Below are 17,022 nucleotides of genomic sequence, written 5' to 3'. Positions count from 1 at the left end.
TCAAACCAAAGTCTGGAAAGCTGTGTAATGAAACCCCTTATAAATGCATTTGGAATAATGATTTAGAGTGTAAGGAAGCTATGCAAAATATCAGATGCAATCGACTTCTCTATCCTCAATGTGCAAAAAAAACACCCTTAATTAACTCTGGTGTCACTTTGTTTATACAAACAGAAAGAAGGCCTGGTCACACTGACATCATGCCATGTATTATTACACAATATTATATTACACTTTTAAATTGGGAAGGTCAAGTTCATCAATACGTAAGAAAGAACTCAAGAGAAAAGAATGTACTGCATAAGTTATTAACACACTACTAGCCCAACAAATCAAAGTACAGAAAAGTAAAAATTCAATTAGAAAAACAAGCAAGAATATTAATTACATAGCCGTTTTAAATTATGTTCAACATGAACAACACTGGATTTTACTAGTTTGCAAAAGAGTCTTTGAGCTACCTAAGGATGGTACATGCAGTTACTTCCTGCAGCCTGCATTCCTTACCATTAACAGCAGCCTCTTTTGTATCTGTACTCCAATTTACACTGCTACCCCTGTATTCAATGGGGCTTTCTCTCTTATGTGATTAGGAACACTGCCCAAAATGTTGCAAATGTATTGAGTATGTTTGCTGATTTTGGTGTGCTCTGTGATGCAGGAGTAAAAAAAATCTATAGAAGAAGAAGCAGCAGCATTCCTAAAGTTGTGAAACAGTTTTATTTACACACACAAAATGAGAATTACAAATTAAAGCACTTCTTGGACTAAAAATAAATAGAACACTCCACCTACTTCTACCATGTGAACAGAACACATTTCCCACTAAAACAGCAGCATATAATGCTTACAAATACCGTAAGGTTTTGTTTTTTAAAGAAAAGTTGTGAAGATAAACACACTTTGTCCTAAGGTAATTCATTACATACTGAAGGGTCCAGGGGAGGATTTATATACTGAAGCATCAGACAAACAAAAAACAAAAAACTGAAACTTGGGTGTGCACATAGTCACCAGGGAGAAATTGAAAAGCCCCAGTGCATCATGGTGGGGTCAGGGAGGGTCCACAAGGCTCTTTGAATCTCATTTGTAGACTTTAGTTATTTTTTGTGGCTAGGTATGCAGCAGCCCTTGCACCTTGTAGAGTACTAGTCTTTGCTGAGTTTCCCGATCTCTGACTCCTCCCACAAGGGTCCAATGGCCCATCAAAGTAGGACCTCAAGGGCTGAGGTGCAAGGGCTGCCCCACATAATGGACACGCAGAAGCACTTCCTGTTTTTATACAGCGCAGCTGGATCTTGCTGTTGGCACTGCAACAACAGGCGAACCAGCCCCCCTGTTGTACTACTACACCGCTTGGTGTGTAGAATTCTTTGCTCTCAAGCCAATTAATGCAAATTTGATATAAACAAAACACGGTTCTCTTGCATGTTTCATTTAAAACATTTGTAGATTGCTTCTCTATAATATCAAAGCAGTTTACAGCAAACAAGCAACAGAATAATAAAGCCACTTAAATGTCAATCGAAAACAGTTTGCACTCCCAACCCCCACCCCAACCTCCAGACCCAGCCAATAAAATAAAACCATCCAAACGCTCACTGGTGAAAAATGGATTTACCCTGTTTTGTTTTGAAGAGGGGAAAAACACACCCAATGAAAGATGGCGATTTCCTAACATACTCAGAGAAGAGGTCCGAAAGTTTACACCTATTATTATAAAAGGGCCCGATCCCATCTGTTGCAGTGCTAGAACCATGAGCAGTGCCAGTTGCACTCATCTAATCTTGCCTGGTGTGTGTGTACAAAACGGGAGAAGGTAACGAGTATATGGCCACATAGAACTTGAAAGATTTAAGAAAAATCTTGGAAACAAATAGGTAAACAAAGTCTGGAAACAAGCAACCGGATGAAATGGTCTTGGCACAGGTTGAATATAGGATTGCATCACTTCCTGGCTAAACCTTATATATCTGCTTTATTAAATAATATCTTATGTGCACTGGTATCTCTAGCATGGGCTCACTTGTTCTTTTGCGAGTCACTACCTCACGCAGGATTAACCTGAAGGATGGATAAGAGGGATGCTATTTTATACATAGAGAATCCTGCATCATGAAGGAACACTAAGAACATTTAAGTAAGAAGGTGTTTTTAATTTCAAAGGGGGTTGCAGAAAGGGTGATTGGTGTGGTACACATTTCATGAATGCCTCCTCAAATAACAGTCTCCAACATCACAGAATTGGTGCCAGTCTCACCCTCGTTCCAAATGCCAGGAGGCATCTGCTGAACAGTAAATCCAAGGACAAAACTGGAATTTTATACATACTTTTTACAGGATAAACCGGAATAAACTCATAGCTATACTCTGTGGATGTGAAGCTACCAGCTTTGAAAGAAAATCTGGCATCGGCACCAACACTCCAGTACAAGTCCCATCCCCACTTCCAAGCCTGCAGTAGTACCACTGATCAGCCATCACTGAAACATTTGTAAGATTAATACAGGTAAGAGGGAGGTCTAAAACCAAAAGGTACTGCTCATATTTTGTTTCTGTATAAACACACATTTGGAGGGGGGAGGCCTGCAAAGATATGCTAGTGCAGCCTTCCCCAAGCTGGTGCCCTTCAGATGTTTTGAACTACAACTCCCATCAGTCCTAGTCAGCAAGCTGTGCTGATGCTAATAGTATCTGTCCCAAACATCTGGAAGGAACCAGTATGGGGAAGGCTGTGCCAGTGTCTCCCAGCACAGAGGCATGAAAGCTCTGAAGAAGCTACTTCTTACCCGGTTAGAACAACTGAAAAGGCATTTGAAGGGTAGTATATAAATCTAAAAAACAAAAGCCCTCTGTCGTCAATGTCTTTCCAACTGGACTGAGATGCGGAAAGGTTTGCCTTAAATGCACTGGAAAGCTATTTGTGAGCACACTTTTCACTCTGGATTCATCAAGGCTCTGGTTTAAGATAACAAAGGAGGAAATGAAGCCCTTACAATTATGAGCCCCTCCTTCAAAACAGGCTTTTGGTACCCACTGAGGAGGTCGAGAAGCTGTGCAGACAACAATTTTAGCACACACCTTCAACCATCATTCTATAAAATACTCTTTACTATTTGGTAAAAGATGTCCAAGCTATCTGGGGTGAAAGAGAAGTTTGGTCTTTTGTATGGACTAACCCTTACTAGAACAGGCTGTGTGTGTGTTGAAGAAGCATATTCTTTGGTTCTGGCAGTGTCTTCTTAATCCATCCTGCTTCAGAGTTCTCCCTCACTTCCCATGGAAGAAATCTTAAGTTTTCTGGGGAGAGGAGAATAAGCAAGCATGTGCATAGAAGCAGGTAAAGAGTTACCTGGATCAGGTGCACGATAAAGAATTTTTTCTTCCCTGGATGTTCCCTGCATACCCCTAGTAGCTAGAAGTGAGGATGTAGGCATGAATTTCTTGGAAACTTGGGGAAGAACAAGAAAAGAATGCTGCTACCTCCCCTTTTGCACAGAGGACTTTCAAATCCCACCAGAATTTCAAGGAAGAAAAGGTCAATCTCAAAATATTGCTTCTGCTTTAGAAGCTGAGTGGGCAGTCATCAACTTTGTCTCGGCAGTGCTTAAGCCTTTTCTGACCTTATACTCCTTTATCAGCAGAAGTGGGTCTCTCAGGCAAAATAAACATTGGCAAAATGCTGTGTCCTGATTTTTAGACTTGTGCAGCTGCATGGGAGGAAGGAAGGGAGAGAGGAGGCACCAAGGGAAGATGCCTTCATAAACTATATATGAGTATTTTGGAACAAGGGGTGCTGGTGTGCAAATCTTACTAATAGTTGTTTTAAATGTAAAAGGTGATTTGCTAGCATTTTTCATCTTCTCAGCAGTAACACTTGAGAAGTATACGCCCTCAGTGGCGGAACTGAGACCGAGAGAACATAGGTAAAGGTAAAGGGACCATTAGGTCCAGTCACAGACGACTCCGAGGTTGCGGCGCTCATTTCGCTTTATTGGCCGAGGGAGCTGGCGTACAGCTTCCAGGTCATGTGGCCAGCATGACTAAGCTGCTTCTGGCGAACCAGAGCAGCGCACAGAAAGGCCGTTTACCTTCCCGCTGGAGCGGTACCTATTTATCTACTTGCACTTTGACATGCTTTTGAACTGCTAGGTTGGCAGGAGTAGGGACCGAGCAACGGGAGCTCACCCCGTCACAGGGATTCGAGCCACCAACCTTCTGATCGGCAAGCCCTAAGCTCTGTGGTTTAACCCACAGCGGCACACGGTTGCTGACAATGTGAGAGTCATGGGAGAGGTAGGACTTGAACCTGGGTCTCCAAGGTTTAGTTTCTATGTCCAGATGGTGGTGATGCTGAATATACAGCCTAAATGAACCTGCTTTTGTTGTTCAAGCAATGGCAAACATTCAGCATACCAAGTGATTATCATTAAGAAAACATTCCTTGGACGTCCTTGGAACCCTAGCTGCCAAATAACTAAGATTAAAAAATGTATATTAGAATAAGATGGGGGGGGGGAGGATAACTGAAATCAATAGTTTCCACAAAGAGAGCAACGCTTATTAGCATAGGAGTTCTTAGGCTTGAGGATTCTGCAGTTGTTTTTAAGCTTAATACACAGTTCTGAAAAGTGCAAACAGTTAACAAGAGTCAAATGAAAGAGAGCATAACCCCTTGGTGGCCAAAAGCACTGGGCCCAGCATCAAGATCTTCTTTTCCTTGTCCAATCTCATACAAGTTAACTGAGACACTTTAGTCTATGCTCGAGTCTCCTCTTTGTTCGATCCTCCTGGGTTTTTATCCTTAACTACACTGTCTTGCAGATCTGTTGATATATTAGCTGAATCGCTTTTACAGTCACGACAATCTTTTTCTACCAGTTCTGCATTTCTGCAGTCTTGATTAAGGTTTTCATCATTTTTGCCTTTATGTTTTTTAAGATGGCAAACGTTCTCCTTCTGGTTTGAAGGATTAGCAATTTCTTCCAGTATGGAGTTCTGACAATCAGCATTGCTATTCTTTTCACCAATGCTTTGCTTAACAACCTCAGGGCTGGCGTGTTTCCTGTTCTGGTCACAATCGTCATCCTTTTTAGCATGTTCTGCCCTTTTTTCATTGGTTGCTTTGCCACTTGAGTTACAAACCACGGGCACATTCTTGCATTCTCTCCCACTTTTGTGTTTAGAAACGTAACCGCTGCGGAGAGAAACCGGCGATGCCAGCTTTTTACTCGGCTTGCTTCCTTCCAACTTCTGCTTCCTCGGCGGCCCCCATATGAAGTGGTCAGAGGGTGTGTAGTGCTGTTGGGCAAACCGCAGGAGTTTCCTCCTCTCTCTCCGGTCTCTAATAGTATATACAAAATATTCCAAAGCGCTTTGCTTAATGTTGGAGATGGTGTCTTCCACGAGAGCTTCGTGAAGAATGAATTTTACAAGAGGAGGTTTGAAACTCTCGTACCCAAGTTCGCCAAGACTCTTCAGAATACGGGTGATCCTCAAGTAGTTATGCTGGGACCTGCGAAAAGGGGGGGGGGGGAATCATCTGAATTCAAAATGACAGGAAGCAAAGTGGGGCAAACAGAAACAGTTGCTGATAGACACACAGATGCAAAAACTCTTGACAAAGAATTCATGCTTCTCTCAGGAACAAAGGCAGCATGGAACCGAATCTCATCCCTATGTATGGTGGAGAAAACCATATACCTCCTTCCGACCAGCTGAGCCTGTTCTGCCTTTGAGATCACGTAAAATCTCAATGCACCGCATATGTGCACTTACAACCTGGAAATCAACCACACTTTTATGCAAGTACTGTTCAAATGTTATGCCCTTATATTGACATCTGGGGGTTGGAGAATCTTGATTGCCACATGTGCCTTCCTCTTTCTCCCAGCCTTTTGCGGTGGAGGTGGATGTAATTCAGAACCACCTGGTTTCTCTTGCAAAGAGATGGGAATTGTATATTGTTATTCTTGTTAGAAGACTGAATGATGTTAAGACTTTATGGTGCATTTATGATGTATTTTTTATTGCTGCAACCCACCCTGGAACAGCTTGGCAACAAAGAGCAGGATATAAAATGTTGCAAATAAATAAAGTGGGGAGTAGCGCAAATAGAGGATTTTCTCTACTGCAATACATTACTTACTCATTTAAGTGCTGGAATCGTTCTTGCCAATTAGATGCTCGTGCAACATTTCCGGTTTTATCAATTAATTTTATTCCAAAAAACTCCAGCATCATTTTGTAAGCCAACAGGAATCTTCTAATTGCTTCTTTTGTTTTTTTGAATTCCTGCAACACGTTTTCAAAAAGAAGGCACAAACAACAACAAAATTAGAGATATAGAATAATTTTACCCTTAATCATCAAGCAGCAAAGTTATATTTTGAATTATTAGCTTTACCTCAATTTCATATGTTGTTAATTCCTTTGCATAGAAATTCAGTCCTTGCTCTCTTAATGGGAAAAGCCTATATTATTAAAGACACACAGATTTGTTGCGGATTAAGCAAGTTTAGACAAATTTATATAAATGTATTATAAAAGCAATGAAAAGAAAACAATTACCAACCACTGTATGTAAGTGTGATTGTGTTCCAACTTTTCATAATCTCCTTTCCACTTATTTAGGACTTCTTCAATATAAACACCTATAAATACAAATGCATGAGCAAATGCAAACATCAAATTTAACAATCTGTATATATATCACGCATCTAAAAATGCTGTGGCATAGAACACAAAAATGTATTTTGTAGACAAATATATTGTCTCTGATTATTTGAAAATATTAACATTGTCCTTCTAACCCCAGAGAAGACACCAGGCACTATATAGGGCCAAGGATCTACAAATGCACTTGCCAGCTTGTTACTGGGGAGTACGTATTTTGCTTTGACATGAGCACATCAACAAGGCAACCCTTTGCTCTTCCTTCCTTTGCTGGAGGAGTGTGAGGGCTCTGTAATGAGAAAGGTCGGAGCTGTCATTGATGCTGAGGTTTAGCACAATGGGAATGAATGTCTGACCTCCTCAACTCTGGAAAAGAAGAGGCGCTCACCTCTGCAGTTCTTTATTTCAAGTTCAGCATAATGTTAGAACATCCTGCCCATTCCCTCAGAGGAAGTTGGTAAATGCCATGGCAAGGAACTGTTTGGGCTAGCTGCTAAGGCCAGCTCTCCCCATCACAACAGCCAGCCATGCTATAAGTAGTGTGGCTCAGCCCACTCCCCACCAACCTTGTGACTTGACTTAAAACTACTTCCCCAAACAAATGTGTTGGTGGTGGGGAATGGCAATATTCTACAAATTGCTAACTCTTAAGTAAAACCAATGCCCACTGGACATGATCCACTTAACCCAGTAGCCAAGGTTTCTAAAAAATACATAGTCTGTTCACAATAGTGCAACACAATAACACCAAAGTTCAAATGCACCAAAGAAATACTGGTTTTATTAATCTGGCACCAACATACTGTATATAACATAACCTGGGGGGTTTGTTTCACTTGAAGAGCACAATGGTGATGCCACTAATAATTTTTCTAGAGCTTTTCAAGTTATGCTTAATAAATTTGAAAGTTCAAGGCATCATGATCCAGATTAATAGGAAACCCACAAAAGATCTGCTTTTCTTGGAGTAAACCAAAAGTAGTGGAAATTTTGCACCATTTGAGGTTGGAGCAGAAAACCAAAATCAGGCTGCTGCAGCTCACAAACAGGTTAGGGGTAGTATATTTGAACTTCACAAATATGAGCTTCTGTTAATTGACTAAAATGAAATCCCATGCCTTAAACTGCCATCACATGCACACTTTCCTGGGAGAATGCCTCACTGATCTCAGTATGCCTTATTTCCAAGCAAACATGCATAGGATAGGGCTACAAAACCGCTGAAGCCAAACCTGACACTGAATTGGTTTTGATCTTTTGATTTACAAAGGCCTTCGATATAAAAGAATGAAACAAAGACTGTGACAATGCCCATGGATTACTTACCATCAGGTTTAAAGGGAATTTTATTCTTGTAAAAACGGAGGTTGCACAAATCATTCTGATACCGCAGATCTTTAAAGTTCTGCTGAGCAGAGAGATGGGGGGAAAGCACAAAGCATGATCAGCCAAATATATCTATAGGAAATAGGCTGAAGATAAGCCGTCATGAGTATGACAGATAAGAATCTGACCAAATGAAAGTCAAGCCAGATCTTGATGGTGGGACAAGTGTCCCTCTCTCTCAGCTTAGTTCTATGATTGGGAAAACAGGTCTTTATTCAATGCAGAGTAGCCATAAGTGGTTTCAGCTTGGGCAACGGGGATGGATGGCCTGTGGGGGTGGGGAGAAGGACTGGATAGCTGTTCAGGGGTATCCAGTGTGGTGCCCTTCAGATGTTTTGGACTACAAGTCCCATCAGCTGCAGCCAGCATGGGTACTTGTCAGGAATGATGAGAGTTGTAGTCCAACAACATCTATAGGGCACTACATTGGTTAACTCTAGTTTAATCGCTTCTGTGCCAGCCATCTGTCCCCAGCAACTCTTCCTGCCCCATCCATTGTGCAACTTGAAGTCACTTGTGCTGCTTTCCTTAAAAACTTGTAGGAAACCAGGCCTGGAATTACATGTAATGCGTAATCTTTCCCTTAAGCTAAGGGCAGGTAATTCAAGGTTATTCAAGGCAGGTTATTCAAGAGAAATGAGCGGGTCAAGAGGAGGTGGATGAGAGACACTAATAATTCAGGTTCATGAATTGATTATATAATAGCATATACGACATAGTAGAACTATTCCATATAGAAAGATAAGCTTTCAAGTCTTTGCTAATCAACAAAAATTGAACTATAATATAACACAGTTAAAATATCTAATACTGTTCAAAGGAAGGGTAGTGTGGCAATTATATAGTGAGCAACTTGGGTGGCAATTCTATACCCACCTACCTGAGAGTAAGCCCCTCTGAACTCAGTTCGACCTACTTCCGAGTAGGAATTTTTTTTAGTTTTCTCAGAAATACATCCCAGCGAGTTAAAGGACACTCTCAAGTTAGTGTATTTAGGATTGTCACATTACAGGGGTTAACTCATGAAACATGCTATAACATGTATCTGACTTTATATTTTCCCCATTGTTTTCCTGTCATTTTTCTAGCTCAGCTTCTCAGGGTCCCACATCTCATGTAATTGGTGCTAAAGTTTATTCTATCAATGTATGAGAATTTCTGTTCATTTCCTGGTACATTTTTGCCCATAGAATGGCCTTTGGCTGCCATCTTTTCTTCTGGGGAGCAGGTTACATTGAACGCAGTAGGACATACTTCTGAGCAAACATGTACAGAACCGCGCTTGTTATGCTCTCTCTTGAATGCCCTGATAGGAAAGTGTTTGTGGCAATAATTTGCAAATGCAGATATATGTGCTATCAAGACCATCTTTTCTGGTACAAAACCTAGGACATTGTGTCCACTGTCTAGCACAGGCATAGGCAAACTCGGCCCTCCAAATGTTTTGAGACTACAACTCCCATCATCCCTAGCTAACAGGACCAGTCGTCAGGGATGATGAGAGTTGTAGTCCCAAAACATCTGGAGGGCTGACTCTGCCTATGCCTAGTCTAGCAAAAGTCTCTGTTACCAGTAGGTACAGTATATGAAATCAAACATACTTGTCTTCTAGTAGAAGCAGCCAACAGTGGCAGCCATGGGGTTTTCTAGGATTAGTCACCCACCCACCTGCATATATTTTCATAGACTTATGTGATGGAGTTCTGTAGATTTGAAACACTAACACTCCGCTGGAACTGTAAAATTACTTTAGGGACTTAAAAAATTTGCCACGCCTCTATTTGGTGAAGATCTGAATACTGCAAAATTCTCTTACTGGATATTGGTGCCGATATTTGTACAAATCTCTTGCAGCGTAAAAGCTTCTCTTTGGTTTAGCTGCCACTTCAATTGCATCATCCCCCTGCAAAGAGCAGACATATTCCATGAGCATAATCTTTTTAGACTTGACTGTATATTTAGTAGTGTGGCATTCCATTTAAAAAAAATAAAAATGGGCTGCATTCATTCCAAAGGGCCACACAATCTGTTCTGTGTGCACACTGATGCTTTTCAATTCCCTCCCTCCCACATTTCCTTGCATTCCTTCCCAAAAAGCTGTTCCTGAAGTTTGGTGGAGGTCCGCCCCCCCCCCCTGAGCTGCAGCTGGAAGGGGAATGAGACTGCGTGTTAGTTCACACATGCATGCTCATTGCTTGATGACCGGTATCCAGGCACGACTGCCACAAGTGAATAAGTTGAGCAGTATAGATAGGCAATATGGAAGTTTTCTCATCACAGCCAGCAGCACATTGTTTTCCTGTGGAGCTTGTTCACAAGTCTGGCAGCAAGTCAAGGGCCTATTCACACAGCATAGTGACCTCATTTCTATTGCTTTGGGGACATTCAAAGTTAGTATCTGACTTGTAACTGGGCTGCTCTCATTTTCAAGCATTATTTGTTTAAGCTATGCTATTCATGTAATTGCCATGTCTTTAATTTTGGTGCTGCTACTTCTTAAAACTTTTTCCTGTAGAAAATGAAACAGCTATGTGTTAAGCTGTAGTTATGGATGGATCAGTCTATTTCCAATTCGTGTCACTCAACCATGAAGCTCACTGGGTGACCTTCAACAGTTTCTTAACCTCACTCTGAAAGATTAATGCAGAGAAGCCAACATGACAAAGGACTGGAAAGCAAAACACAGAAATTTCAAACTACCTCAACTGTTTAAACATTTGCACGCATGCACATGTGTGCACACACAAATATACATCAAACATACATATGTGATTTCCTATTCCAAAGCAATTTATTGGTACTATTAGGGTTACACTCAGTGTGTTTTTTATGATGAGTTTCTGGTTACTGAATATTGTCCTTCATGCATTCTACTGAATGGTTCCTGCTGTTTAAAATAAAGAAGAAAGAAATAGGTTTATTTTCTCACGACCTTGAGAGACTGACTCTTCTTGCTAAAAGTTGTCTGGCACATGTGGCTAGCCAGCTGGAAGTGACCCCCGAAAGAAATAGGGTACCATTAGGACTTAAACAGATTGGGGCTTTCCTCAGAAATCTGAACTTCTGATTCCAGAATGTGATACCAGTGACAATGGCCATAATTTTGCCCACCTTTCAGACAGAGAATCTTGGAGGGAGGGCTTGATACACACTATGGAGCAATGGTGACATTTTAATTTTATTTTTTGCCTACAAGTATAAATTATTCAAGCTTTCAGAAAACTTCAAGGGACTGCTGAACCAAGATCTGCATAAGTACAAGTCTGTCTAGTTTGTAAGTGCTCTGAGCTCAGTACTGCAGACCATAAAACATTTCTGAGTGAGTAATTTTAAAATATTAAATAACCTTGCATTAAGATTTCAAATTGCCAAAATAACCATTTATGAAAGGTTAAGAAAGAGTATGCAAATGTACACCACTTTCAGAATCTATGGTTATTTCCTATACTGAATAATAAGGCTTGCACTCTAGCTGGTGTTTGGCTTAAAATTGCACATTAAAGAATAATAGGCACCCTCCGTGTGTCAACCATTGATAATTCCATTAGTCACAGTTTTGTTATATGTTAAATCTTAACATAAGATATAATTTAACAAACTCCACTCAAATAATAAATATATTTTTCCATAGATTTAGGGGATTTGTAGCCAAACCTATAACCAAGGAAAAACAGAAACATTGTTGTATCTGCCCAGCCACTAGAATGACCCATTATTTGCTTTCTACTAGTGTTCTTTTCTATCTTTCAAAACACTTTTAAAAAAGAGAACAATACATCTTCACATTGTTACCAACCAGAATTTGATATGGGCTAATGTTTTTACTTGCTCCACGGTTCATTTTTAATATTTGGATAAAACCTGGAACTCAAGTTACAGGATTATCCCCTCTTCTTATGTGTAAGAGACAGCCTCTCTGGAGTTAATAACTTTTCTTGACTTAGTATCTCTGAATAATGACAACTTGCACCGACCCCATCCCATCTAGTCAATGTGCTGCATGTTTAAGAACTGCTTATGGACCCAAGCAACATAATTCCACTACTTTATGAATGGATAAAGGACATTTACTGGAACAGGGCGTGGGGGGGGGGGAGAAGGAGTGGCAAATTTGTCAGAAGTAACTTTTGACTGAATGAGCCAAACGGGTTGTATTCAACTAACTTTTACTCAGAGTAAACCTATTGAAATTAATTACTAATACTAACTTAGGTTCATTCATTTCAGTGGGTTTACTCTGAGGAACAGTGGAATACAAAGTCCCACAGAGCCTTAATTATCCTAGTTTCCATTACTTTTCATTTTACAGGTGTCCAGTGATGGACTATTCAAACTCAAAGCCTTTATCATAATGCTGGGGTGGGGAGGTGCATTACCTCTAATGGGACTGGTGTTGGTAAAGGGGAATATGCAACTGAAAAGAGGCAAATGGCAACAGCGGTGCATGGGGACTTTACTTCAGGTACATCAAAGCAGCAAAAAAAACCCACTCTTCTTTTCTTGGCAAAAGCCACAAAAACAAATGCAGACTCTACATTATATTTTGAAGACTGTAAACTGCTTCCAACATTTCCACGTTTATTAAAGAAACCTACTAATGCTTACTTGGGGGTTTGTACTTTGGCGCTGTGGGTTAAACCACTGAGCCTCTTGGGCTTCCCAATCAGAAGGTTGGCTGTTCGAATCCCCGCGAGGGGGTGAGCTCCTGTTGCTCAGTCCCTGCTCCTGCCAACCTAGCAGTTTGAAAGCATGTCAAAGTGCAAGTAGATAAATAGGTACCGCTCCGGCGGGAAGGTAAACGGCGTTTCTGTGCGCTGCTCTGGTTCGCCAGAAGCGGCTTAGTCATGCTGGCCACATGACCTGAAAGCTGTACTCCGGCTCCCTTGCCCGATAAAGCGAGATGAGCGCTGCAACCCCAGAGTCGGCTACGACTGGACCTAATGGTCAGGGGCCCCTTTACCCAGTGTTTTTTTTTCCAGGGAGTAGTCAAGGGTAGATAGTACCAGCACCTTTTTTATGCTGTTAAAAAGTGTAGCACTTACTGTAACAACTTCATGGTGAGTACCAGCACCTATTTTTCTAGGGAAATAAAGCACTGTTTGTACCATTGATTTCAGTAGGATTTACTTTTGAGTAGATGTGCATAGGACTGTGATGTAAGATCCCTGTTGGAATGCAGTCAGAAAATAAAACACAGATCCATACCTTTTGTACTGTGCAAATATACATATGGGAATACTGAATGGCAAAACTGCCTAAAAAGTGCCCCACTTATCACATGAGCCAGGCTAATATGTGGAGGTACAGTTTCAATAATAATAATTCTCTACAGAGATGAAAGCATGAGGTGGAAACATAAGGACAGTGGTCTTCAGTTTAATGTTTGTTAAGAGACAGAAAATAATTCCATGGAGGTAATGATTGAAAATAGAGTCCACGTTGCATTCAGGGTAAGAGTATTTTTTTAAAAAAGTAAAAAACTGAGAATATGATCTAGCCTAGAGTTGAATAAGGAGGAGGCAAGTAACTCTCTTTTCTTTGAATAATCTCCTTATTTCTTGGGTTTATGAGTTCTTTTGGTCCTGCACAGTGATGTGTTGTCTAATACGTGCAATCATAGCTGTAGTTACACTCAGCCAGAATGTCAAATAAGCCCTGTTCTGAAACTGCATTTTGTCACCACATGTGCTACTGTAATTTCTATCCCCTGAACAAGCAGGCATGTGATGGGGGGGATGATTATACCAAGGAAACAGAGAAGATTAGAACTACTTTGACCTTCTACATTTTAAAGCCACCAGAATCTTTTTCTAAAAGAGAAGATATAAAGCTCTGCTGAACAGCTTGCCAGAGGGAAAATGAATAAATCCCCCACCCCACCGTTCCTCCTTGCTATGCATGTCACAGGAAGGAAAACAAAAATCAGGCTGGATCAGCAAGCTGGTAACAAAATACAGCAAACCTGCCAGGCCAGAGTGCTTCGCTTCCTTGGTCTTCTTTCCTTTGATTGCCACACACCTCAAATCCATATTTAGCTTCTTCTTTTTTAACCCTACTAAGAATATTATGATGATGATAACAACAACAACAACAACAACAACAAGGATGATGCAGCCACAGCTTGGCTCCTGAGTCACACTGCATGGGGGGGGGGGAGGAAAAAAGGGGAAATGGAGAAAGCTGAAAGTAGAAATGTATATTTATCTCTGTCTCTCTCACACACACACGCACGCGCGCGCGCACACACGCACCCCAAGCGTTTGCAACCATGGTGTCCAAAAGTCCCCTGCTTCTGCATTCCGAGACTCTGGCGCACACCTGCCTCTGAACAGAGGGAGGGGAGGCACACAACCTTGGAGAGGCACCAGCACTGGCGGGGGGGGGGGGGCAGAGGCAATGGCGCTGAGGGGGGAGGGCTCCAGACACCGCCCCCCAAATAGCCCCCTGGAGAAGTTTGCAGCGTCCCGAGTTACCTGCTCGGTGCTGGCGGCCTCCGCTTCGTCGTGCCTCCCTCCCTCTTGATCCTCGCCTTCCTCCTCCTCCTCCTCCTCTTCCTCGTCGTCCTCGTCTTCCTCGAGCTCCTCTTCTTCAGGCTCCTCAGCAACCCCTTCTCTGGGCTCGGCGTCTTCCGGCCGGCAGCTTGCCGCAGGGAGCGGTTCCCCCGGCTGCTGCTGCTGCTCGTCCTCAGCTGGGTCGCCGCCGCCGCCTCCTTCTTCTCCGCCCCCCAGCCCCTCGAGCGGCGTCCCTTCTTCCCCTCCGGAGTCCTGGAGCTCGGGCTCGGAGTCCGTCTCCCAGGTAGAGTCGCAGTCCTCCACCGTGGTGGGCTCCTTGAAGCTGACCCCGCTCAGCAAACTGCCCATTGGGAGAGGCCACGCAGGAGCCTCTCTCTCCCGCCCGGGGAGGACGGGGGAGGGAGCGCGCGCCCAGGGGAAAGAGGGGAAGGTCGGTCGGTCCGTAGGTAGGTTCCGCGAGCAGGCTAGGAATGCCGCTGCCGCCGCCGCCACCACCTCTGCTGCTGCTGCGGCTGGGGCATGGTTGGCAGCGCCGGGAGGCCGCAGGCAACGCGAAGGAGGCTGGCGAAAAAGACGACGACGAGGAAGACGGAGGCAGGCGCAAGCGGCTGAAGCGGCAGCAGGCGATGCTCTGCTCCTCCTCAGCCAGTCTCTCTCTCACCCACCCACCCCCAGCCCACAAACACGCGCCGTGGGGAGGAGGAGCCGAGCGTTTGGGATTTCCACAGGAAACAGTTGAGCCCGCCCAGCGCCCCCTGAGCGGTGGCGGCGGCAGTAGCAGAGCGCAGCTGCCGCGCAAAAGAGGAACCTGGAGCGGACCGAGCGCTTCTCCGTGGCGGGGAAGGGGCGCCTTACGCAACCAGAACTTTCTATAGAGACGCGCGCGGGCGCGCGCTTAGTTTTATCCGGGAGCATTCCAAGGCGCGAGGAAAACCGCGCGAGGGAGACGGTGCCCCGGGACCCAGGAGTCCCCTTTGCGGACGGTGGTGGCTTTGTTACCTCCGCTCTAGGTACAGGTGACTTGCGGGCGGCAATGGGCACCTACCTCTGCCACACTGAGAAGTGTACAGGGAGTTTCCTTATTGTCGAGTCCATTTACCTCACTAGTGTCTGTTCTGGCTGGCAGCAGCTCCCCAGGCCCAGACCCCGGACCTCACTTGGAGATGCAAGGGATTGCACCCGGCCCTATGTGGGGAGCTCAGCTTTGGCGGAGAGACGTGCAAGAACATGGATATTGGGGGGGGGGGCTAATGTTTGCCCATTTCTGCTTAGCAGAACTCCTGCACCTTCCGTCTCAAGTAGAAACTGAACAGGTGCATCCATGCAACAAAGAGATCATTGGCCTGTTGGATCATTGGCCTGTGTAGCTATGAAATCACAAGAAAGTGGTCTTCTTTCTACACTTCATTGGAATCTACCTTATACAGTGGTACCTCTGGATGTGAAAGGGATCCATTCCAGAGCCCCGTTCGCATTCAGAGTAGAACGCAACCCACACCCGTGCGTGTCGCAATTCACCACTTCTGCGCATGTGTGTGACGTCATTTTGAGCGGCGTGAGCTGCGAAACCCAGAAGTAACGCGTTCCGTTACTTCCGGGTCACCACGGAGCATAACCTGAAAACGCTCAACCTGAAGCATATTTAACCCGAGGTATAACTGTACAAAGTCTGACAGTTGGCCCAGCTTTCTTTGGCAATTGCTTGTAGTTGAGTAAGATTGCCTTCCATGAATATGGCCCTAACTCTGTGTCTGTAGGTGACTGTGGAGGCCAATTCTGGATCAGCACATCTTTCTGCAGTGGGGACATAGTTTCCAGGTGGGAGTTGATCACAGCGAGGGTTTGCCAAACGTGCCTTCCTCTAAGCTCTCCTTTGCGTCCTGAGTTTGTGCTTCTTCGAAGTCCATGATGCCTTTGGTAGAGGCTGTTCTCCAAATGAAGCTCTCTCAGGCCAGTGTTTCCCAGTTGTCAGTGTTTATACTACTACTATTATTTTTTTAGATTTGCCTTGAGAATATCTTTAAACCAGCAAGCTCAGTACTGTCAACACTGACTCTTGAAGAGGCTGTGCAGAATTTTAGGTAGGGGTCTCTCTCAGCCCTGCAATCCTACTTTTATCCTGCAACAGAAGGAGGAGAGGACTACTATTTATCAACCCGACAGGTTGACAGGGAATCCCTTTTCACCATAAGTCTTCATGTCTTTTATCAGAGGTCTTACCTTTTGATATAAATCTTATATCACTTGATATAAAGTTTGTATATATATATATATATATATATATATATATATATATATATATATATGCAGGTTTTGGTGTCTTCGGGTGTCTTCCCGTGTAAGAGTTGGGGTGTCTAGGCGACGTTTCGACGAGGTCTCACTCGTCATCTTCAGGCTGGTGCTTTCGGCTTCTTGTTACTAGAACAGAGCAGGATCTCAGTGTTTGAGT

General features: G+C 43.4%; 1 protein-coding gene and 1 long non-coding RNA gene across 7 annotated transcripts in view; one reads left to right on the top strand and one right to left on the bottom strand.

Moving 5' to 3' along the window:
* The window catches only part of LOC308583156, a 289,914-nt gene that overhangs the window by 60,818 nt on the left and 212,074 nt on the right, over window positions 1–17,022 (top strand). For 2 of the 5 annotated variants that reach the window (XR_014006086.1, XR_014006087.1), the window contains exon 3: window positions 2,341–3,612. This is a non-coding gene — a long non-coding RNA (uncharacterized lncRNA). Of the gene's footprint in view, window positions 1–2,340; window positions 3,933–17,022 lie in introns of those variants that run through there. The other 3 variants (XR_014006084.1, XR_014006083.1, XR_014006085.1) reach the window with 3 other exon arrangements.
* On the bottom strand, window positions 702–15,393 carry OGFRL1 (opioid growth factor receptor like 1). Of its 2 annotated transcripts, none has more exons than XM_081186931.1 (7): window positions 14,535–15,393; window positions 9,878–9,964; window positions 8,002–8,083; window positions 6,575–6,653; window positions 6,407–6,473; window positions 6,149–6,294; window positions 702–5,515 (listed from the first exon to the last, which is right to left on the bottom strand). In XM_081186931.1, the coding sequence occupies exons 1-7, from the start codon at window positions 14,919–14,921 to the stop codon at window positions 4,759–4,761; spliced, it is 1,605 nt and encodes a 534-aa protein (XP_081043057.1). In that variant the 5' UTR covers window positions 14,922–15,393; the 3' UTR covers window positions 702–4,758. The 2 variants fall into 2 exon arrangements, with proteins under 2 accessions (XP_081043057.1, XP_081043058.1); XM_081186932.1 differs by having other exon boundaries at window positions 8,002–8,080; window positions 14,535–15,263.

This window comes from Podarcis bocagei (genome assembly GCF_964188305.1).
Source record: "Podarcis bocagei genome assembly, chromosome: 3".
Lineage (NCBI taxonomy): Eukaryota > Metazoa > Chordata > Lepidosauria > Squamata > Lacertidae > Podarcis > Podarcis bocagei.
The sequence above is the reverse complement of the archived record's forward strand: the minus strand, read 5'-3'. Positions and strand labels throughout refer to the sequence as shown.